This window comes from Pseudorasbora parva, chromosome 14 (genome assembly GCF_024679245.1).
Source record: "Pseudorasbora parva isolate DD20220531a chromosome 14, ASM2467924v1, whole genome shotgun sequence".
NCBI lineage: Eukaryota > Metazoa > Chordata > Actinopteri > Cypriniformes > Gobionidae > Pseudorasbora > Pseudorasbora parva.
The window spans coordinates 23787189-23812407 of record NC_090185.1 but is presented as its reverse complement, the minus strand read 5'-3'; the positions used below and the strand labels follow the sequence as shown (position 1 = coordinate 23812407).

The following is a 25219-nucleotide window of genomic DNA, read 5'->3' as shown; positions in this document are numbered from 1 at the left end:
TAATTCAAGAGTATCATCCCTGTGTGGAAATTTGTTTCTGTTTTGTTTCTGTTCTAGGTTATCATACATCAGGGGCGTCCAATCCTGCTCCTGGAGGACCAGTGTCCTGCAGAGTTTAGACTCCAATTAAACACACCTGAATCAGCTATTTGAATTCGTACTAGGCATACTTACAGACAGGCGTGTTCAGGCAAATTAGAGCTAAACTCTGCAGGATAGTGCTCCAGGAGCAGGATTGAACATAATGGACCAGTTTTAGCATTATAGCAATCATCATAAATTTAATGTTCTTTCAATCCACTCTCTCATCTATTTGTTGCCTCACCAACTCTCTTTTCAAGGCAACCCATGTTTTTTCAACCTTCTATCCGTGGTTCAACCACTTCTAAGTGCACTGGAACGGCATGTAAAACCCATAACTTCCCACCCGTGAATTCGAAAATCGATGTACTCCCAGTTACGAGCTCTGATGTCACATAGCCCGCGAAACAACAATTGCAGTCCCTAGGGACATTTCCAAATATGCAAATAACCTAAAATAAAAGGCAAAACAGCTTCTCTTGCCTTATGCACAATTTTTTCCTCTGTTTAACTCAAATAAGCAAGGAGTAAGCACCTTTGGAGATAGTAAATGAGCAGAAGTCCTATACAGTCCGCCATGCTTTGTTAACATGCTACCACAATTCCTTGCGCTCAGGCAGTTTGGCGTGACTTTGCCTGGAACGCAACAAAGTTGTGAGTCGTGGTTTGAAGTCGTAACTTACAGGGTCAAAAACCTGCCTGAAACACATCATAATAAGCACATGCTGCAATTTTGTCGTCTGCTGCTTTAAATGCTATCAAAGGATTCTGATTGGCTGTCAATGTATTTATTATTCATTAGCTATATATTTTTTAAATTAATTCCAACAATATAATTTCTTTGTTCCGTTATCATTATAATTATGGTTGGAACTCTGCTAGTCCTTAACATGTAGAACACTTTATAAAACTACATTTTGATGGCTGTAGTTGTGTCGTCCTAGGTGTGGGCCTTGCACCACAGACTCCTGCTCTGGCTTTGAAAACAGCTGGTGCCTTAGTTATTCATTGTAGTGAAAATAACTTCATATTGTATTATTAATACAAAATCCCTTTTAGACAAGACATTTAACTCGGCAGCCATCTTTGAAATGCCTCTCAGACAGTCAAGTGCAGTTCCTATCTCTTTAAAGGGGTAACATCAAATTCTCCAAAACTTTTCACCAAGCTTACAATTAAATTTCATGTTTAAAATCACCAATGAAATCTGACAACAACTGACTCTAACTGAAATTTTGTTTCTGAAAAAAAATAAAATTAATTCAGCCTGGACAAAGCTAATGCGCATGCTCAATCAACTTTACAATTGCTCTTTTATTTAGAAGGTGGGGCTTGGACGCATTTTCTCCCATTCATAAGTAATCGGATTACACGGTAACACCGTATATTAAGTCTATGATTAATATTACTGTAATATTATTGCAGTAGTGTCTTGTTGCTAAGTTGGTTGTTTTGAACGTTGCAGGGAACTGTCTATAACTAACTTCACACAACAACATTACAGTAGGCTAATTAATACGGTAAGCTATGAAGTATTGTTTACTACCATCGATAACTGAGACACCAGCTGTGTTCGAAGCTAATATACAAGCAAGATTACAACACTGTAATCTATTACAACACTGGTTGAAACAATAAACTATTGAGAGCCAATGTTTCGACGCTAATTCTACGATTTTTTATTTAGGCCTATTTATTTATTTTACAAAATGCGTAGTTACGTCTTAATTAACCCTAGTGAAAAAAAAGTATGCTAAGTATACTTGCGGCCAGACTCATTTTCAGTATACTTGAAGTGTGTTAATGACTAGTTACTTTAAGTTTGCTATTTTGACACAACTAATTTTGAACTAAGTATATATAAAGGTGCACTATGTAGTATTTTTGCAGTAAAATATCCAAAAACCACTAGGCTTTATTTTGTTTAGTTGAGTACTTACAATATCCCAAATGTTTCCAACTATTTGTATATTGTGAGAAAATTATTATTTTAACTAAGGACCGGGACGTTTCAGCATTGCGTTTGAGAGAGTCGCCTGTCAATTACGTCATATTGCGCTACCCTTGGTTTTGGGTTTTATTTGGTAGAAGAGCTTTACTCTTAGCAGTGTGAACAAGTGAACGCACGGAGTAACGACATAACATCATTGTAACACATTTAAATCTATCTAAAATGATAAACAGAGCTCCATTACCTCATAATCATAACCGGAAGAGCGGATCAGTGCAGGCGCCCGGCGAATGTGTCCCGTCCCGTCATAATAAAAGTCCCAGTATTCGCGAGGCGGGTATTTGTTTAACAATCGCTCCAGCAGCTGTGCTCAGATCCACAACACTCGGCCCTGCTCTGCTTTACACTACAGAAACGTTAATAACCGCATGCATGAACAACATTTCTGCCCGAGTCCTATTTTCCACCAGCTGTGATGAGAAGACCACATGTCCCAAGATACTGCGCTCAAACTTTGCGTCATCAAACTACGCATTTAATTTGAATAGGCGCCCTCCAGTGGATGGAAAGTTGCATAGTGCACCTTTAAGTTGTAATTAAATTGTGTTAGTTAAAGCATAACTTTAAGTGTATTTAGTGTACTTTTGTGTGCTAAATTGCTTAGTATATTTTATTTGTCTTAAGTATATTTTATTTGTATTATAAGTATACTTTATTCGTGTTATAAGTACACTTTGTGGTATAATATGCTTTATTTGTATTATATGTATACTTTATTTGTGTTTTAAGTAAATTATAAATGAATTACCAGTATCTTCAGAACACACAAGCAATATACTATGAATATAATATATATTTTATTTACCTTGACTTATTCAAATAATTTAAAATATACACTTTGTAGTCAATAACAATACAATGTGTTATTACTTAGCTATACATTGTACAATATACTTTGAATTACATAATGTCACACAATACAGTATTTTAAATGTGCTACATTACATTTTAATGAATTACTTACTGACTTACTTTCCCAATGTTGAATGCATTTGTTTTCAAGGACATTACAATATATTAAATCAAATCTAACACACATAACTAATGAAGAGACATTTCATTAAACAAGCCCAACGTTTTTTATAAATGGTTTCACATGGTTTCAGCAAAGCTAAACAAAATTAATTTACTATGTTTTTCATTAAATTAACACTGGAAGGTGTTGGAAAACATATAATTGAACTAATTCCACTGACCATCTCTATACATAAATATCAATTACATTACATTCAGTTTTCTGATGAGCTGCTCATTACACTTGTGTCTGATGAAAGCTTACACATCATCAGGGACAGCTGACAGCAAACACTCGTGAAGAACCCAATCTGTTAACAGAATATACAAGAGATAAAGTCAGGTGCATGTTCATTCAACTTTTTATTCATGTTTAGTGGCATTACTTATTCCTTACCTCCAAACAGCAGGACATTTTCCGGTTCTTTTCGGGATCACGTAGTCTAACGTTAGGCCATTTTATTCCAAAACAGTTTATCGTCACCATCAAGGTCAGGCAGCGATGTGACGTAATTGAACTGGTCCGAAAAATGAGCAATGTACTTTCCGCTCTCAGTGTTTTATTAAATAAATAATGTAGCAACATTGTACTTCACCTGCAAGGCTGCAAACCTCCTGCGAGTGAGCGTCATACAGATAAGTACAGTTAGCAGCTCTGCCTCTGATTGGCTGCAGGCATTGAGCAACACAATCTGATTGGCCACAGACCAATTGAAGAGACATTTGAATTCCGATAAGAAACAGCTATTTAACTCATATTTTCTTGCGTTGTATTTTAAGTGTGCTGTTGGTTTAATATAGATTGTAACACGATTTTTCTTTGTCAGTATAAACTTATTAAACATATTTACACTTTAATCACAACTAAAGTAGGGCTTATAGCATACACTGTATGTATTTAAAAATGGGCTTTTAGTGCATATAATAATTTATTTATATAATAATAATTTATTATCACTTATTTATTCATGCTTAAGCTTGAACAGTTAAGCACGAATAAATAACTTTAAACATTAGTTAACTTTAAATATACAGCTTAATGATATTAATTATGTATTTTTAAAATATGCTTTTAGTGCATTGTTAACAATGACAATTTTGAGCATAAGTTTAAAATATACAAAAATATATATTTGAAAGTAATGTTTAAATAAGTAGCCTACACTTTACAAAAGTACACTGAACTTTCATTAAAAGTATATTTTCTAAAATATATATTTTTAGAAAATATACTAAAATACAATTATTTTAAAGTGTGTTAAAAGTTGTATTGTGAAAATATGATGCTATATATTTTTTAAATATTTAGATGTGGTAGCCTACAATTTATCGGAAAAGAGAATATATTTGAAATACAATTAATTATAGGCTACTTTTTTCACCAGGGAATGCTTAGATCATTCCCTTTTTAGTCATTTTATGTGGCATTATTCCCGTTTTTTTCTCTCCGCTTGCGTTCCCACCTGTGTTGCTGCATATCGAGTTCCTGCCCCCTCCTTTACCTGCTGGAGCGCATTTGCACAAATTCCCTAGTCGTGCATTTGAAAGGGAGGAGATAGGGAGAGGGAGGAGATAGAGCTGGAGAGAATGAGGCTTGAGAGGAGTTTATTCCTAAATACAACATTAGAGATAAACAGAAGAGCGAAAAAGACATGATTCAACAAATGCGCTAACATATAGGCCGACTACCTAAGACTCGGGGGTTTGTTGGCTCGAGGAACACCTGAAACTGTGATTTAGGCAACCTGGATGAGCGCTGGGGAGAAGAGCACGGAAAGCGAGCCCTTTGGGATCTTTGATCAAGGAACAACAGTAGCCTAAGCAGGTGAGGTGTTTTGTGGGTGAAACTCCCCAGTGTTCACAGTTTAGCACTTAGCTTTATTAATCAGACATCACTGAGTGTTACCGTGTCTCTATTTCTGGGTGGAATGTTAGTTTCCAAAGACAGGAATGGGACAGCTGATGCTTATTTAGATATTCCTCAATGTTCACATTATTCTGTTCATATTTCAGCATGTGTGCATTTATCATATAATCCAGGAAGAAGTTTTGTGGTATTAATTTTATGCAAGTAGCCTACAGTTGGCCTACCTGTCAGATGCTCTTAATTATTGATTCATTATTATTTGATAAAAAATGCAGAAAAACTGTAATATTGTGAAATATTACAATTTAATATAATGGATTTCTATTTTAATATATTTTAACAGAATTTTTTCTGTGACACAAAGCTGAATTTTCTTACAGTCTTCAGTGTCAACATGATCCTTCAGAAATCATTCTAATATGCTGATTTGATGCTCAGTTATCAATGTTGGAAACAGATATTTTTGGAACCTTTTTTCAGGATTCACTGATGAATAAAAAGTGTGAATGTGTGTGTGTGTGTGTGTGTGTGTATATATATATATACACACACACAACATTTATTTAAAATAAATTATAATTTACAATAATAATCTTTAATATCACTTTTCAATTTAACATCCTTGCTGAATAAAAGTATTATTTTTTTAGTTTTTTTTAAAAAGAAAAAAAATTACATTACCCTACCCTTTTAAACAGTACTGAATTACTTTTAAACAGAAAATTCAGCTTTGCATCACAGAAATCAATTCTATTTTAAAGTATTTTAAAATAGAAAATCATTACTTTTAAATTGTAATAACATTTCGCAATATTACAGTTTCTTTCTGTATTTTTGATCACCTAAATGCAGGCTTGATGAGCGACCTCCTTCAAAGAGCATAAACATTAGTAATGTTTCCAAACTTTTGACTGTACAATAAAGTAGGCTATATTACGCATTTCTTTAATTTATTCAATGAATGTAGTGTCATTTGTTTATTTATATAATACATTTTAAATATTTGTATTAATTTATATTCATAAAATACTGTTTTATTAATATTTATATATGTATTATACTTAATTTTTCAAATTACAAATAAATTCTACACTGTAAAATAAAAAAATAAAAAAAATTGCGCCAATTGAACATTTTCTAGTGACAGATCACATCTAAATTTTTCAGTTGGCCTGAATTGATATTCTGTGAATTGATGCAATTTAATTCCAACTGAAAAATTTAGATTTCACTAGAAAATGTTCAGTTGGAGACCAACAATTTTTTTATAGTGTATATTATAGCATTAACAATACATATAAATGTATTCCATAATTTATTTATTAAATCACTATTATAATTATATAATATATAACTATAAATATTTTATTAATTAATAAACTATATATTTTATTAAACAAAATGTACACTTAAAAAAAATACAGCTGAAGTATATTATAACATATAATATATGACATGTTAGTTTTTTGTTGACTCTTAATGTCTATTTGTCCCAGGTGAGCATGGAGACAGTCTAATGAATAACAGATTTCATGTATGTGTCTGGCCACTGTCAACTGACCTCTGTTAATATGGGTTTCATCCTTCTTTTCCACAACAGTCTCTGTCTATGAGTATTACGCCATCATGGCCGGTAGCAAGACTGAGAGAGGTTTGTTATTACTGATATTCTTTAATCTTTCAAACAGCTTTTATAATTATTCAGTTCAGTACTTTAACAAGCCTTAAAGGGTTAGTTCACCCAAAGATGAAAATTCTGTCATTAATTCCTCACCTTCATGTCATTCCAAACCCATAAGACCTTTGTACATCTTTGGAACACAAAGGAAGATATTTTTGATGAAATATAGGCCTGTGAGAGCTAGATGAACTAGATCTGGGTGAAAAAGCACACACTTAAAGCAATGTGTCTTGAAATATCTGAAAAGAAGTGGCCCAGAATTTGCATGCTTGCAGATCGATTCCTTTGTAACACGTTTTGGATGATGTGATGTTCAATTAACTTTACTTGAACCCCTCAGGAGTCAGTTGGGAGGTGCGGGCCAACGGCCATCATTTTCATCAGTCCTGTTGCCGCAAAACTTTCCTATGTTTCCGCTGGGGGCGCTACGCTGTACGTGAGAAACCGTTTTGATTCATATTGGCTAGGGAGGAGTAGTTATGGAAGCATTAAACAAACATTAGATACCTCTGGGCTGCCTTCTGCTTCATATGTTGATGTTTCCAGTTGTTTAAAAGCAAGTACCCAGTTTTATTCATTGTTTGACATGTTCCTAATGGGTTTTGTTGCCAGGACAATGTGGTGCGGAGCTACAAATACACCCCACTGACCTTTTTGCCTCTTAATCTGTATGAACAGTTCCAACGAGCGGCAAATCTTTTCTTCCTACTTATTGTGGTATTGCAGGTTTGTGGAGTTTTTTTTTTTAACCCATCTCTGTGATACATAAACCCATGAGGAATATTTGACTTGCACATTTCCCCCTATGAATACTGAGTTCATGGTGGCCGCTCGAGTTCATGATGAATGACATGCTCTTTTGCAAATAGTGAGTCGAAAACACCTGCTGTTTGAAAATGAGTATTACATAGTCATGGCTTAATATCATCCTTTTTCTACAATAAATTAGACAAATGAAAAATCATAAAAAGATCACTTAATTCGTATAGAGTAAATATTTGAGTTTCAACTCATAAATCTTGGCGTACTTGACAATTGTTATATTGGCTAATATTGTAATAATGATATCTTTTATTATTTCCCCTATTCTGTATTGAAAATATGAGTCTGTATTGGAAATGATGAATTAGCTCCATATTTCACAATATCTGACGTTTTACCCTGCTTAATCTGGCCAAAATATGTAAATCTCATATTTTTGTGTAAAAATATGAACATGCCGGTAAGAGTATATTTAATGAACATTTTTGTAAGCCATGTGTTCCTGTATATATGTATACACTCGTTTGAATTCAGCTTTGCATCACAGGAATAAATTACATATAACAAAATATAACAAATTTATAATGTTTCACAATATTACAGTTTTTTTGTATTTTTAATAACTTAAATGCAGCACTGGTGAGCAGAAGTCTTCTTCAAAAACATAAAGAAATCTTTCCGTTCTCAGACTTTTGACTCGATCAGGCATAACATTATGACCCAACATTGTGTTGTTCCCACTTTTGATGCCAAAACAGTCCTGACCCATCGAGACAGACTCCTCTAGACCCCTGAAGATGTGCTGTGGTATCTGGCACCAAGATGTTAGCAGCGGATCCTTAAAATCCTGTAAGTTGCGAGGTGGGGCCTCCATGGATCGGACTTGTTTGTTCCGCACATCCCACAGATGCTCGATTGGATTGAGATCTGGGGAATTTGGAGGCTAAGTCAAAACCTCAAACTCGTTGTTGTGCTCCTCAAACCATTCCAGAACCATTTTTGGCTTTGTGGCAGGGCTCTTTATCCTGCTGTAAGAGGCCACAGCCACCAGGTAATACGGTTTCCATGAAAGGGTGTGCATGGTCTGCAACAATGCTTAGGTAGGTGGTACGTGTCAAAGGAACATCCACATGGGATGGCAGGACTCAAGGTTTCCCAACAGAACATTGCCCAAAGCATCACACTGCCTCCGCCAGCTTGCATTTTTCCCATAGTGCATCCTGGTGCCATGTGTTCCCCAGGTAAGCGACGCACACGTACCCGGTGACCCAGTCGTCTTGACCATTTTTCCTGCTTCTAACACATTTTTTTTTTTTTTTCACTTGCTGCCTAATATATCCTACCAAATATTATGTGTCGTGATGAAGAAATGATCAGTGTTATTCACTTCATAATGTTTTGCCTGATCGATGGTTATTATATTATATTATATTATATTATATTATATTATATTATATTATATGAAAAATTTTAGCTGTTTTGTACATCTTTGGTTTCATTTACAGTGTGTTCCTATAATTGCGACCATCCCTTGGTACAGTACAATGCTTCCTTTGCTGCTTGTTTTGCTTGTGCGTGGATTTAAAGATCTCGCTACTGACGTGGTAAGTCTATCATTCTTTTCATTCTCTCAACTAATACTTTTAAACTACTTTTACATATATAGAAGTATGAAGACCAGTAGTATATCAGTTTGTAGCCATTTCCCCATCACTCCCACATATATGTATCATTCTCTCATTGTCTCTATGTCTCTCAGGGCCGGCGACGCAGTGATGCGCAAATTAACCAACGCCCATGTGACATTCTCACTCCTGAGGGGTGAGTAATACTGGCCTGGAGATAGTTGAGACCAAAGCTCAGAAGCAAAACAAACACATCATAATCATCATCCGAGTTTAGATGTACAGAGAATATTTGACTTAAAAAGTCTTCCTCTCTTGAATATCACCTTTGCAGCTTCAAAACTGTTAAGTGGAAAGATGTACATGTTGGTGAAATTCTCCGGATTCATAAGGATCAGATTATACCTGTGAGTATGTGTGTGTCTGTGTTTCTAACCCAGCTACAGCGGCCCAGTAAAGTATCTGGACACTTCAGTCACACTTGAATATACATTTTCTGTGTGCCAGATAGAAATACCAAACCATTTTTGGCCTTAAAGGGGGGGTGAAACATTCAGTTTCAGTCAATCTCATGTCAATCTTGAGTACCTATAGAGTAGTATTGCATCCTTCATATCTCCGAAAAGTCTTTAGTTTTATTATATTTATAAAAGAAATATGGGCTGTACCGAGTCTTTCCGGAAAAAAACGAGCAACTGGAGGCGTATAGTGTGGGCGGAGCTAAAGAATGACGAATGCGCAAAGCGGTGACGTCCTCAAGCGTGGAGAAACCCATCACTATCTCAGCTAATAGATATGATCCAGAATCATTCGGAGGCTGAAATAGAAACAGCAACAGCAGGACGTCCGTCTCTGTGGTATGTACTGTATTTAGTGGCCTGTCAAGATTTGTGTGTCTTTACTCGCAGTTTATGAGGACATGATTCGGTTTATGGACTATTGTATGCGACTAAACCTTAGAAGTAGCAAGCAAAACGGTTTTGCACGTCAGACTAGTGTAACGTTATACATAAAACAACAATGGAGTCCGTTAGCACATTTGAATGACGAAACACGCGATCGTGTCTTTTACTGATGTTTACTCACGCGACGATAGCCAACAGCAGAGACATTTGAAGCAGTTTTACTCACCGGCTGCTTCCAAAGCACAGCAGGACCGAACCTTTATCGCTGGGACCGCTGCGTCAAAAACACACTTCTTGGAGTGTGGAGATCCACTTTGCGACGCGACTGAAGCGATGTTGTGAAGCTTCCCGTCATTTCTGCGTTCAAATCGGTTCAAATGCAGCGCTGCCTTCCCGGAATGCTGTGCTGAAGCGTTGAAGTCGCTTAATGTCAAAGTGGAGGAATGAAGTGGAGCGCGGCGCGGACTATAACCGACATAAGTGTACACGGACGACTGGATCTGCAGCTTGAGAGCAGTGTTTATGGGCGTGCATTTCCTGTCTCGCTCTACCGGGAGAAGAGCCCGTACGGCCCATACAAGGACCTTCCGGTCTATCGAAGTCAAGCCGAGCCATACTCGAAAAAAACTCTCCGAAACTTGTGAGAAACCGGAAGGAGTATTTTTAACACAGAAATACTCCATCAAACGTCCAACATTAGTTTTTGAAACTTTGTCTATGTTTAGGATGGGAATCCAAGTCTTTAACAGTGTAAAAAGCTCAGTATGCATGAAACAGCATTTCACCCCCCCTTTAAAGGTATTTTTGACAGATGGTGGACAGATATGTTTAGCTACATTTGACAACTATAGCTACATTTTCTCCTTTATCCCAGGCAGATCTGCTACTCTTGTGCAGCACTGAGCCACACAGTCTTTGCTATGTAGAAACGGCAGATATTGATGGGTAAGAAGCGCATCTCAACCTTGACAGCTGTTTGGGTTAAACTGCTCAAAATCACACACAAAAAAATAGAAATAAATGGTCACTGTGAAATTCAAAGCAGTTCTAAACAGTTGTTTCTTATGAACTTGTATAATATGGTAAAGAACCATCAATATATAAGCCATAAATATACCCTCAAAAATATAATATTGTGGAAAATGAGCTCTAATGCTAATGTAGAACAGTTTCACTATAGTATTCGTCAGTTAGGGCTAAACTACTCAGAATGACATCAAGCACAAAAATGATAAATAAATGTTAACTATGATATTCAAAACAGTTCAATAAAAAAAATGTATGAACTTGTATTACCCCCCCCTCCCCCCAATATACCATGTAGTGGAAAATTAGCTCTAATGTAGCATGTTTTCACTATTATTCGACTGTTTGCAGAGAAACCAACTTGAAGTTTCGCCAAGCTCTGAGTGTAACCCACGCTGAGCTAAATTGTGATTCAGCTAAGCAAAACCTGGCGTCTTTTGATGGTTTGTATGGACTCTTTGGGCACACATTGGAGTCATTCATTCGTAGTGACTAAAGATAAGCTTTCTATTCATTTCTTTTACCTTTGGAGCTTTAGCTCTCTCTCTTTTTACCTTAGGTATTGTGTGGTGTGAGGAACCAAATGGTAACCTGCATTCTTTTAAAGGCGAGTTGCATTGGAAAGGAGAGCGCCACCTTCTGGACACAGACCACCTGCTCCTCAGAGGAACTGTACTGCGAAACACAGACACAGCCTATGGACTAGCTATATACACAGGTAAATCAAATCAAAGACAGCTGGCGGAAATGTACAGAGAAAAAAAAACTGGAGAAGGAAAAATGTGTTATTATGTCAATGCTTTTTTAAATTCTTGCCAATATTTTGCATAGCCCTGAGTAATTATTTCTCGCAAAACTTTTTAGTTCTTTGCGAACTCAGGGGAACGCAACCTTGGTGAGAGAATACAAAAGCATTGAAATATCATCAGCATGTCCCTTAAGGGGTTCAGTAGAAATGGACTGAGACAAATTAAAAATTAAATGGATTTCTTTTACCTCAACAGGCTCGGATAGTAAAATTCTGCAAAACTGTGGCCGTCTGACACTGAAGAAAACTCGGGTGGAAATATTACTTAACAAAACAGTGTTGGTGGTAAGAGATAGGAAAAAACTTTAGAACTCATAGTTGATATAGAAACCATTTCAATGAATATCTAATATTGACCGAGCATGAACAATAGCTTGCTTTAACTGCATCGAATGTGTGTAATCACCCCTTGATCTTCTTGACTATATAGAACAAATAAAATCATATGTAAACATCATATTTTTTCATATGTTCATTTGTTACTCATTCTGGACTATACACTCGCCTAAAGGATTATTAGGAACACCATACTAATACTGTGTTTGACCCCCTTTCGCCTTCAGAACTGCCTTAATTCTACGTGGCATTGATTTAACAAGGTGCTGAAAGCATTCTTCAGAAATGTTGGCCCATATTGATATGATAGCATCTTGCAGTTGATGGAGATTTGTGGGATGCACATCCAGGGCAAGAAGCTCCCGTTCCACCACATCCCAAAGATGCTCTATTGGGTTGAGATCTGGTGACTGTGGGGGCTATTTTAGTACAGTGAACTCATTGTCATGGTCAAGAAACCAATTTAAAATGATTCGAGCTTTGTGACATGGTGCATTATCCTGCTGGAAGTAGCCATCAGAGGATGGGTACATGGTGGTCATAAAGGGATGGACATGGTCAGAAACAATGCTCAGGTAGGCCGTGATTTAAATTAGGCATTTAAATGATGCCCAATTGATACTAAGGGGCCTAAAGTGTGCCAAGAAAACATCCCCCGCACCATTACACCACCATCACCAGCCTGCACAGTGGTAACAAGGCATGATGGATCCATGTTCTCATTCTGTTTACACCAAATTCTGACTCTACTATCTGAATGTCTCAACAGAAATCGAGACTAATCAGACCAGGCAACATTTTTCCAATCTTCAACTGTCCAATTTTGGTGAGCTTGTCTAAATTGTAGCCTCTTTTTCCTATTTGTAGAGGAGATGAGTGGTACCCGGTGGGGTCTTCTGCTGTTGTAGCCCATCCGCCTCAAGGTTGTGCATGTTGTGGCTTCACAAATGCTTTGCTGCATACCTTGGTTTTAACAAGTGTTTTTTTTCAGTCATGAAATAGGGTTTAGCATGAAAATCCCAGTAACTGAGCAGATTGTGAAATACTCAGACCGGCCCGTCTGGCACCAACAACCATGCCACGATCAAAATTGCTTAAATCATCTTTCTTTCCCATTCTGACATTCAATTTGGAGTTCAGGAGATTGTCTTGACCAGGACCACACCCCTAAATGCATTGAAGCAACTGCCATGTGATTGGTTGATTAGATAACTGCATTAATGAAACATTTAACAGGTGTTCCTAATAATCCTTTAGGTGAGTGCATACACCGATCAGGCATAACATTATGAGGTAAAGTGAATAACACTGATTATTTCATCACAGCACCGGTTAGTGGGACATAATAAGCAGCAAGATTTTGTCCTCAGAGTTAATGTGGTAGAAGCAGGAAAAATGGGGAAGTGTAAGTATTTTAATGAGTTTGACAAGGGCCAAATTGTTATGGCTAGACGACTGCGGCAGAGCATCTCCAAAACTGCAGCTCTTGTGGGGTGTTCCCGGTCTGCAGTGGTCAGTATTTATCAAAAGGTGTTCAAGGAAGGAACAGTAGTAAACCAGTGACAGGGTCATGGGCGGCCAAGACCCATTGATGCACGTGGGGAGTGAAGGCTACCCCATGTGGTCCAATCAAACAGACAAGCTACCTTAGCTCAGATTGCTCAAAAAGTCAGGGTGCCCATGCTGACCCCTGTCCACCGCCGAAAGTGCCAACAGTGGGCATGTGAGTATCAGAATTGGACAATGGAGCAATGAAAGATGGTGGCCTGGTTTGATGAATTGCGCTTTCTTTTTCATCATATGGATGCCACATATGGGCGTGTGTCACTTATCTGGGGAACACATGGCACCATGAAACCTTGGGTCCTGCAATCCATGTTATGGATGTTACTTTGACACGTACCCCCTACCTAAGCATTGTTGCAGACCATGTATACCCTTTCATGGAAACGGTATTCCCTGGTGGCTGTGGCCTCTTTCAGCAAAATAATGTGCCCTACAATAAAGCCAAAATGGTTCAGGAATGGTTTGAATGTGTTTGAGGTTTTGACTTGGCCTCCAAATTCCCCAGATCTCAATCCAATCGAGCATCTGTAGGTTGTGCTGAACAAATAAGTCCGATCCATGAAGGTACCACCTCGCTACTTACAGGACTTAAAGGACTTGCTGCTAACATCTTGTTGCCTGAAACCCCAGCACACCTTCAGGGGTCTAGTGGAGTCCATGTCACGATGGGTCAGGGCTGTTTTGGCAGCAAAAGGGGTTAGGAAGTAAAATATTTAGGAAGGTGGTCATAATGTCATGACTGAATGGTGTAAAGTATAAATATGAAATATTTATTTCTAGAAAGCAATGAAAAACACAAGGGGTTACACACATCTTGATAAGAATGCAAATATATATATATATATATATATATATATATATATATATAGGATTACAAAACAATATTATATTATTTATAACTTATAAATGTTTCTTATTGTGGATTTGTCTCAATGTTCCCTGTGTAAATCACTATTTATCATGTTTTTAGATGCTGCTCTTCATGCTGACAGCTGCTCTCCTCCTCGCTGTTGGCACGGGTTTTTTTGAGTTTATGGTTACCCCTCAGTACGACGTTGTCTCTGTCTTGCAGCGTGACTCCTCTCCTGCTTACCTGGGCTTCCTCACCTTCTGGGGCTACATCATTTTGCTTAGTCCTTCTATGCCCATGTCTCTCTATATAACGTAACAGCGGCTTTCTATATTTTCCATATTATGATGCCTTGCTTTGAGATGTAGATCCTTTTTAGATCATTTAGATCCCGAATCTCACTGATTCATTCTCCCAACCAAGATTTGAAGTGATCCACATGGTGCACTGTCTCCTGATTGGCTGGGATGTTGAGATGTATTGGGAGGATAATAACAGTCCCGCTCAGGCCCGTACAACCACCCTGAATGAGGAATTGGGTCAGGTGGGTCACCTGCTCAGCGACAAGACCGGCACTCTCACGCAAAACCGTCTGCTTTTTCGTCAGTGCTTCATCGCCGGACACATTTACGGTCTGTCAATTTCTTTGACAGTCTTTTCAGCCTTCTGTGTTTTAAAATGTCAGTAATTACATCTGTCTGTTTGTTCAGGTGACATGGGAGGGGAATTCAAGGTAGGGTTTAAGAGATAAATGTATTCCTGTTTTAATCTACTAACCCAGCCTAAAAAAAATCACACTTTTAACTAAAGCTAATTTATTTCTACATCAAGCCACTAGACTTAAGCTGGAACCGGTTTTCCTGTGGCGGACTGAAGTTTTCTGACCAGCGATTGGTGGACAAGCTGCGTGAACGAAGGAGCCCTGAGTGCCAAGAGTTCTTCACTGCTCTGGCCCTTTGCCATACTGTCATGAGCGAGTGGAGGGATGGTTGGTAGAAATGCAATTTATTCTGCCATTTATCACCATTTATCACAACATTGTATTTGCTAGAGATAAGGAAGGTGAAATGATGAAAATATAGCTGCAAGATGTAATTACAGGGGCAGCAATAAAATAGATTTTATTAGAATATACAATTTTTGGCCACCAGGGGGCCCAAAGTTTACATTGATCATAAGGACGTTGGTCCCAATGCAAAAGCATCACACATACAGCTTAATTTCCTGTTTGGTTTAAATAATTGGTTATTGACCATGCAGATTTAGAAGATATCAGCAAAAACATAATCACTGTTCGAAAGTTTGCGGTACCATTTCTTAAATGTTTTTAAAGGAAGTCTTATAAGATGGGTCTTATACCCATCAGGACTGCATTAAAAATACAGTAAAATTGTGCAATATTATTACAATTTAAAATAACTATTTGAATATACTTTAAAATTTAATTTATTCCTGTGATGCGAAGCTGAATTTTCAGTCATTACTCCAGTCTTCAGTGTCAAGTTTAATATTTCTGTGGAAACCGTGATGCAGTTTTTCCCCAGGATTCTTTGATGAATAGAATAGAATATAAAATGTACATCTTTTGTAACATTAAAAATGTATTTACTGTCAGTTTTAATCAACTTAATGTGTCCTTGTTGAATAAAAGTATTAATTTCTTCAAAAAGAAATCTTACTAACCCCAAACTTTTGTAAACTTTTGCAAATTTTGCAAAGCAAGCATTTTTGCAAAGCTAAGTTGTTGTGGTGATAGAAGGTTTGAGAGGCAGCAGAAGAAGAATAACATGAACAAATACAATGGGTGCATACACCTTTATGATGCTTTAACCCTAATGAACAGATGGCCAGTAGAATATTGCACTTTATATAATAATTGTAAAATGGAACAACATGACTAAAAAGTAAACTGTGTAAATTAACCCTGAATTTTCTGAATACAGGTTTACCTCATTACCAGGCTGCCTCTCCAGATGAGGAGGCTCTGGTCTGTGCATCACGGGAGCTCGGTTTGGTGTTTCTGTCCCGCACGCGTGAGACTCTCACCATCAGCGAGATGGGCCTCACGCGAAACTATCAGCTCCTGGCCCTCCTGGACTTCACCAGTAAGAGGAGACGCATGTCAGTGCTGGGTGAGTTTCAACAACTGCTCTTAAATTTAGGCTTTTATTCACAGATAAACATTAGCAAACATAAACAAGCTCAACTGAACCTGCTTGATGTGCAAAAACAAACCTCACTGGTTTTTGAGGAAGCTCAAATGTGTATTGTAACACGAGAATTAACCTAAATGGTTCTTGCGGAAGCTCAAACGTGCTGCGTAACATGAGAATGAACCTCATTGGTTCTTGTGGAATCTCAAACGTGCTGCGTAACATGAGAATGAACCTCATTGGTTCTTGTGGAATCTCAAACGTGCTGCGTAACACGAGAATGAACCTCATTGGTTCTTGTGGAATCTCAAACGTGCTGCGTAACATGAGAATGAACCTCATTGGTTCTTGTGGAATCTCAAACGTGCTGCGTAACACGAGAATGAACCTCATTGGTTCTTGAGGAATCTCAAACGTGTTTTATTAAGTTCCACCCCTAAACCAAACTGTCAGTGGGGTGTTAGCCGAACATACCAATGAGATTGTAATGTAATGGTTACTAATTGCCATGAGAGTGTGTGGGACAAACTAATTAGCTACAAAAAAAATACTATCCGCACTTACTATGTGCATTAAAAAATCATTATCAGCACTGTACACATACCCTAGTAAACGCATAAAAATCTAAGTATACTTTGGGCTTAACTATATGGGTGTGTGTGGGTGTGTAGTGCGGGACCCTGGAGGACAGTTGAAGCTGTACTGTAAAGGTGCAGATATGGTCATTTTGGAGAGGCTTCAGAGGGACTGTTCACTTCAGGAGAGTACCGAGAGAGCTCTAGAGGTGAGGCAACTTTAAGAGGAAACATGGCAGAGTAAGAGCTGATCTACGACGCTGTTGTTCATGTGTTTGGATGTGTGTGCGATTTGGCAGCTGTTTGCTCAGAGCTGTCTTAGGACTCTGTGTGTGGCGGTGCGCTCTGTTCCTGAAGCCCTGTGGACGGAGTGGAGCCGCGCCCTCAGTCAGGCGGGCACAGCGGGGGGTAACCAGGAGACTGCGCTCGAAGCCATATATGATCAAATGGAAAAAGACTTAACGGTACTCAAAGGGAGTTATTATGAAACTGATCTATCTCTGGAGTCAGCTTAAGGCAAATTATCAAATGCATGTAGCATTCTGTTATAAAACAATCCTGTTTGTGTAGCTGTTGGGTGTGACTGCCATTGAGGATCGACTCCAGGAAGGTGTACCCGAGACCATCGCCACCCTGCGGAAGGCGGGGGTGAAGGTGTGGGTGCTGACGGGAGACAAAACAGGTGCCGTTTCAGCATATAAGTTAGTTTGAAGAAGCGAAATGAAAAGAAATTTAAGTGGTCTGCTATTTTTTCCCAAACAGAAACGGCTGTGAATGTAGGATATGCGTGCAAACTGATGGATCCAGACACGACCCTGATTCAAGGGGAGGAGCTTAGGTCAGAAAATAGTCATATCATTAACGTTTCTATTATGCTAATCTGATCTTTGTATTAATCAACTTTGACTGTGACAAGCAGTATGCAAACTAGCTGTACTAAATGGAAAGGTAAATTAATATATGTTTGGCCTACTTTATATTTTTTTGAAACATTTTAGTCGCATCACATTAAATAGCCACACACAGTGACATTTATTTGATCCACAATGCTGCCAGTATAGCTGTCTATTAAGCGTTGAATATGTTTTGATTGGCTGTGATTTTGTGAGGACAGAAAAATTATGGAATTTGGGAATTTGTGTCATTCCACCTGGTTAAAACATGCCCAAAGAAACACATACACATGCAATACAACACAACATAACTGTTTTCAAAATCTCCAGGCAGCTTCTAGAGTCTCCTTCTCCAGATGTTCGAGTCATGTCTAAAGAGACAGAGGTTTGGATCACAGACAGGAGAGCAGTGAAGAGCAAAGCTGTGCTAGTCATCTCAGGTCCTGAACTGGTGAGTGTTTACAGCCAAAGGTTTAGGCTTTTGGAGCTGAACATCTAAAGGCAAATGTTTAGATTTTATAAATAATTCTCTACCATTTAAAAGTTTAGAGTCAGAGAGATAAAAAAAAAGGGTTGCACCCTTGAATAAAAAAGCTAATTGTGACTTTTTATCTCATAATTCTGCCTTTTTTTCCCCGTCAGAATGGTAAGATCTTGTATAAATTCACAATTCTGACTTTTCAGACTTCTGAAAATGTAATGGTGAGTTTAAATACAAATTCTGACTTTATGGGCCCTGTTATACAGACGGCGCAACACAAGTGTTTCGGTCCAACACATTTATCACTCTCCCGTAAAGCACCACGTTTAAATAGCAAATGCACTCGCCCATCTGTTCACCCATAGATGTGCTGGTCTGAAAACGAGGTGTGTTCAGGCGCGTCGCTATTTTGAGGCAACTAAAAACGACTGCGCCATTGACTTAAGACCAGGATTTTGTTGGTCAATGGCTCAGTCGTTTTAAGTTGCCGCAATATTTTTTTTGTTTTTAAAAAGCTCGTTAGTAATGCCCCCCTATTGGCAAGCACACAATACGTGTACACTCTTACACACACAGGGACGGGCAGCAGCAGCACAAACATTTTTTAATATTACAAAAAAAAGATACCTCTCTGGAGAAGCGTTCAGTCCTTCCGCTCGCAAATTCCACCATGGTGCAAGTGCAACTGGCTTTTAAAGGGAATGGGAGATGATGAGATGTGGTTTGTGTTTATTGCACATTACGTCCAATACACACCCATTATTCATTAAGAGAATATAAACAACCCTTATAGACGGCACACCTGGCTCGGCGGCCATTTTTCCCGTCGTTAAACTAGCAAAAGTGGATTTGGCGCCCTATAAATAGGGCCCTATAACTTTCAATTTCGAATTTATATCACTGCAATTTCGAATTTATATCACGTTACTCAGAAAAAATCAGAATTGTGAGATTAAAAAATCTGTGGAGGAAACGTCCATATTAAATTGATCCTAAGTGACAAAAAAGACTGTAGTAGATTTCTATTCATCAAAGAATCCAAATATGAAATGTTTCTTGATCAGCATATTAGAATGAGGATCATGTGACACTGAAGACTGGAGTAATGATGCTGCAAGTTCAGCTTTGACATCGCAGGGATAAATTACATTTTTTAATATATTACCATAAAAAAATATAAATAATAATAATATCTCACATCATGTCTTACTATCTACAGGTTGAATTGACCAAAACTCCAGAATGGGGGGCGAGATTTGTTGCTCTCTCCGATCAGTGCCAATCTGTGCTGTGCTGCCGTGTGACACCGGCACAGAAGGCAGAAATAGTCGAGATGGTCAGGAAGCATTCGGCTTCAATTACAATGGCAATAGGAGATGGTGCCAACGACGTAAACATGATCAAGAGTGAGAAATTTGCTGTTTGATCAAAAAAAGAACTATTTTAATACATTATTTGTCAGTTCACAGCTAAATGAATCAAATTTGCACATCACTAATGAATAAAAATCTGCGATATTCACCAGCGGCACATATTGGCGTGGGTCTTTGCGGCGTGGAGGGAAGTCAGGCGGTGCAGAATGCAGATTTCTCTCTGGCACAGTTCAGCTTTCTCCGCAGGCTGCTGCTGGTGCACGGGCACTGGTCCTACTACCGCATCTGCACCCTTCTGCGCTATTTCCTCTACAAAACCACTGCTTTTGCTCTGGTGCACATCTGGTACAGTTTCTACAATGGTTTCAGCGCACAGGTATAGAGCAACTAGGTCACTTGATCCACTTTACACCCACCTACCCCAACCGCTCTGCGGAAATGTCTGCTATTACAGTCAAACTGAGATCTGCTTGAGATTAAATCAACATGCAAAATTCTCTAATTGTAAATAACACGAGTAGCTAATTTTAGTGCATTTTCTGCTCTCTTTTCCAGCCCATGTATGAGAGCTGGTTTATTAGCCTCTACTCAACACTGTACACGTCTCTGCCTATACAGTGCATGGGTTTTTTTGAACAGGTGAGCCAAATACAACGAATTTTGACCAATCTCAACACCTCCAAAAGCTGATTGGTTCATCTGTCAGTCTATCCATTAACATTGTCTTTGGGATAGGACGTGAGTGCCAAGAGCTGTCTGTGCTGGCCGGAAATCTACTCGATTGGACAGAAGCAGCAGCTTTTCAATCCTTTTGTTCTGGCCGTCACGCTCCTCTACTCCTTCTACACCTCCATCATCCTTTTCTTCATACCTATGGGAATTTTGCAGTACTCTGCTCTCGATTATCAGACCTTAGCCATTACGGTGGAAACGTCTGCAGTGCTCACCACCACTGTCGAGGTAACTAGACAGCATAAAAAAGGCTGCAATATTTAAATGACAACAGAAGAAAACACCTGTGATGGGGATAACTGTGTTATCTTGTTTGTGTCTGTTGTTTTAGGTTATTCTATATACAAAATTCTGGACCAAGTGGAACATCGCAGCTGTCATCTTTAGTTTAGTAGCATTCTTTCTGTCCACACTGGCTCTCCATAGCGCTCGCCTCTTCACTGCATCACCTAAAGACTACTTTTTCCTGGGTATTCTGAATATTAATCATTATTCATATAAATTGCATATCTCTAGATGAACTTTCTATACATCACCTTATCAGGCTCTTTTTTTTTTTTTTAAACAGTGCTTGCGAAGAGCAATTTTAGCTGATATTTTTATATCATTATAATCTTTTTTTTTAAATGTATTTTATACCTAGATATTAGAATAATAGAAATATATGTTTTTTTTTCTTGCCATGACTTATTCAGTGGCTGGAAAGTTTTTTTAAAAAGTAATATATATTTTAAAAATAACATTTACTGAATTAATATCATACAAATTTACATAAACAAATATTTTAAAAAAATTATACATACTTGTATAAATGTAATTATTAACTTAATTATGTCACACAATACATATATATATATGTACTCTCTCTCTCTCTCTCTCTCTCTCTATATATATATATATATATATATGTGTACTCTATATATGTGTGTGTGTGTGTGTGTGTATATATATATATATATATATAAAAAATCTCGCACTTTAAACTGATTTAAAAAAAATCTTTATTAACTGATAATTAATATTAGAAACAAATTAAAAAATATATTTTAAATTTGAATAAATTTTGAAATTATTGGATATTATATTTTATATATATATATATATATATATATATATATATATATATATATATATATATATATTTTATATATCTTTAAATGTTTTTAACTGATTAAATATTTAATTAATATGAATAAATTATTAATATTCAAAAAAATTATATTAACCTTAATTGTAAAAAAATATAAATTTTACAACGGGAATCACAATTTTGAAAATCTGGGATATTTCCATGTTTTCTATGACTGTGAACCCTTCCTTATATTTTTTAAAATCAAGAATCATGCAAAAATCTATTCATGTAGGCCACCAGGGGGCAGTGTTAACAGATTCTTTAGCTGTAAAATATAATGATAAATAAGAGGTCTTTATGAATTTCAGCCAGAGAAATCGTTTAATGTTGAACCCCTACTGAATATGTGAATCTTGAATTTTCAGGAGCATCACCAAACGCTTACAGTACCCCTGAGGTTTGGCTGACCATATTTGTGACCATCTGTGTTGCTGTACTCCCCTCAATAGCCATACGAGCTCTAGGTGTTGTTCTGACAAACCCCAACAAACATAAGGTTGACCCTTACTTTGTCTAATTAGCATATCTCACATGTTGTGCAACTGATTATGCTAACATATTTTCCTTTTTCTATATGTAGGTACACAGTTCAAAGAATGAGTCTGTTGAGCTGCGGTGGTTTCGGAGAGGTACCGTTCAGCGTCGTTCATCCTATGCGATGTCCCAAGGGAAAGGTTTTGGAAAGTTAATCACCACAGGAGTTGGGCTTCCCTCTGCAGCGACCCCAAAGGACGGGAGAGTTACAGCAGACGGTCTGAAGACAGAATCTCCACAGGGTCCACATATAGAAGTGAATGGTGATGTATCATGCTAGCATTTTCAGTGTGTTTTCTCATGCACTAAAAATGTGACACAAATGTGAGTACACTCTTAGAAGAAAAGGTTCTATCGGCGCTACGTATTTGAAACTCTTAAAAGGTTATATATAGAATAGAAGTATAGTTGAGTATACTCCAAAGACCCTTTTATGCTAAAAGGGTCCTATAATGACAAGAAAATGCACTTAAAAAGGGTTCTATATAGAACACTGCAAAAAAAAAAAAATGCATTTCTTATCAGAATAAGACAATTACTTTTGCTTGTCTAGTAAATACTTGTTGTTTTAAGAATGTTTAGATGTTTGGACTGGAAATAAGACAAAAATACTAAGTAAGAAAAGCATTTTTTTTTTTTTTTTTTTTTTTTTTTTTTGCAGTGAACCTTTTAGGGGTTCCAGCTACGTAGCGCCGATAGAACCTTTTAAGGTTCTATATAGAACCTTTTCTTCTAAGAGTGTAGCAAATATTGTAACCAACAGTTAGTTGTCATCAAACCCAGGATTTTTGGTGCATTTCCAAAATGGAGGCCCAGCATACACTTAATCAATATGATAGCGACCATTTTACCAATATTACAATACTTTTGCACATTTTGAGTTGGGTTTGTACATTTTAAAATGCAAAAAAGTTGTAAAGTGTCCTTTTGTCTTAGTACTGTAAGCATAAATAGGGACAAAAGGTTGTTTGGGTAAATCCCATGATCTTCAGTTTTGTAATATTTGGTCTTTTAAATATTCTAGTATTTTTTGCATACAAATATTTTACAAATAAATATATTTCATTGAAAATGTATTCATTTCTGATTATTGCTGCAAACAAATCTATGCTCGATATATAAACAGACAATAGCGTGAAAGTGTTCAACAATGGTTTAATTTTATTTCAAAACACGCAATTTACCCATATTACCTTTTTTAGGTTTTTTTTTTTTTTTCCTGTAACAGTTATTACTCCAATTTGTCTCCTGTCCACTTGCACTAAATAAGTGCTCCACAGGCTCTCTGGCTCCCCCTGTAGGACAGGAGGAGGAATGAGGCTCTCCATGATGAGCTGCCCTTTAACCTTTAACAGCTGCCTGAGAACAAGTTTGTGTGTGCATATGAAGCTTCAATGGGATATTAAAACTGGGAAGTCCTTTTACAGAAGATTTTTAACAGGGACAGGTCAATATCTTCGATTCTAGGTGTTTGCATTGACCTAGACCTGTCATAAATTATTGTCTGTCAGGGCAATGCGACAGCTTCAGAAACACACACTGATTGTTTTTTTCTTTTGGATTGTCTTTACCCTTGGGATAAGTCTTTGGCTTGGGTAGATGTGCTCTAAAGAGAGTTTGTGTGAGTGTAATTATTTCTTTTTATAGCTATTTACTTTGCACACACTCTTCCCTAAATGGTGAATTTGCTACACTGGTAAATTCCTTGTAATAAAAATAAAACACTTAAATCTGCTCAAGGTGGTTTGCTGTCTTAGGTTATCTAATCAGCGAGTTGGACTCCCAGCCTGCCAAGCACCCAAATCACCTATAAAAACAACAAACTTGATGGACTAATTCTAGCAAGCCAGTTTATGATGGTTTGTTTAGCAGGTACATTCCAAGTTTTCTACTGCAGGTAACTTCATCCTGGTGAATGAAGTGGAAAAGAGCCTGAACCAGCAACATTGATTAAGATTGAGGTAAAGGCTTTTCTTTTTGTTGTATTTTTGCATAGTTCTTAGTGCAAAGATAACCAGCCTCAGCTGCTCTTTATTGACTGACTTGTGATTATTTGAGAGCATTGTTAGCACAAACGTTAGCACTTGACTGTGCTTGGTCTTTTCAATTGGTCCAACAATGTGGGAGTAGTTAGGTGAGATAAAAATGTAGCTAGATGCTAAAGTGAATGTTAGTGTTAGCATCACAATTAGCACAACTTATATTTATTGTCCATTTTCGTGTGGAAGTTAAAGCTATCTCTTAAAAACATGTTTCCTATGCTTTACTATATAAATCTACAGGGAAGAGCTGTTGCAAAGTTAGCTAATATTGCACATCATAAGCAACACAGCAAGCTAAATAGGGCAGTAGTCACCTACTTGTGACAAGTGAGCCTCTTTCCTCCTTCCTTTCTCCTCTTCTCCTCCTCCTCCTCCTCTCAGCCTGTCTTCTCTCTACCATTTTTTTCTCCTTGTTTTGAAACTGATTGTCTTCTACCATCACAAAGACACTTGGTTCTGATTGATTGACAGGTAACAGAAGAGGAAGAGCACAGTGTGACTGGGGGGTTGGATCTGCAGACAGACCCGGAGAGAAACATGATGTACGTGATGCTGTTTTACAGTCGATGAGAGACCATTTCTGGTTGGAGGGGTCTGTTGCAAAAAAAAAAAAACCTGGCTGGTAGCATTCCAGTTTTGCATGAAATGGTGTGCAACCCAAATCGAGAAACACGCCACATGTAAACATATGCACACAAGATTACATTTAAGAAAAGGAGACGTGTGTACATTAGGTCCATGACCAAGTTCAGTTGCCCAGGATAAACGGTCA

The 25219-nt window shown here is 37.5% G+C and overlaps 1 protein-coding gene across 1 annotated transcript; it reads left to right on the top strand.

Moving 5' to 3' along the window:
* Positions 1 to 4656: 4656 nt before the first annotated feature.
* atp8b3 (ATPase phospholipid transporting 8B3) lies at positions 4657 to 22796 on the top strand. The gene is made up of 28 exons (XM_067415960.1): positions 4657 to 4931; positions 6574 to 6624; positions 6995 to 7086; positions 7267 to 7380; positions 8922 to 9020; positions 9176 to 9237; positions 9376 to 9448; positions 10821 to 10891; positions 11324 to 11415; positions 11532 to 11690; positions 11977 to 12065; positions 14653 to 14846; positions 14956 to 15164; positions 15243 to 15265; positions 15364 to 15520; positions 16476 to 16664; positions 17357 to 17469; positions 17560 to 17724; positions 17831 to 17942; positions 18023 to 18098; positions 18484 to 18604; positions 19854 to 20040; positions 20160 to 20383; positions 20563 to 20646; positions 20743 to 20967; positions 21071 to 21209; positions 22237 to 22367; positions 22452 to 22796. Exons 2-28 carry the CDS (start codon positions 6600 to 6602, stop codon positions 22683 to 22685), a joined length of 3459 nt encoding a protein of 1152 aa, XP_067272061.1. The 5' UTR covers positions 4657 to 4931; positions 6574 to 6599; the 3' UTR covers positions 22686 to 22796.
* Positions 22797 to 25219: the final 2423 nt, after the last annotated feature.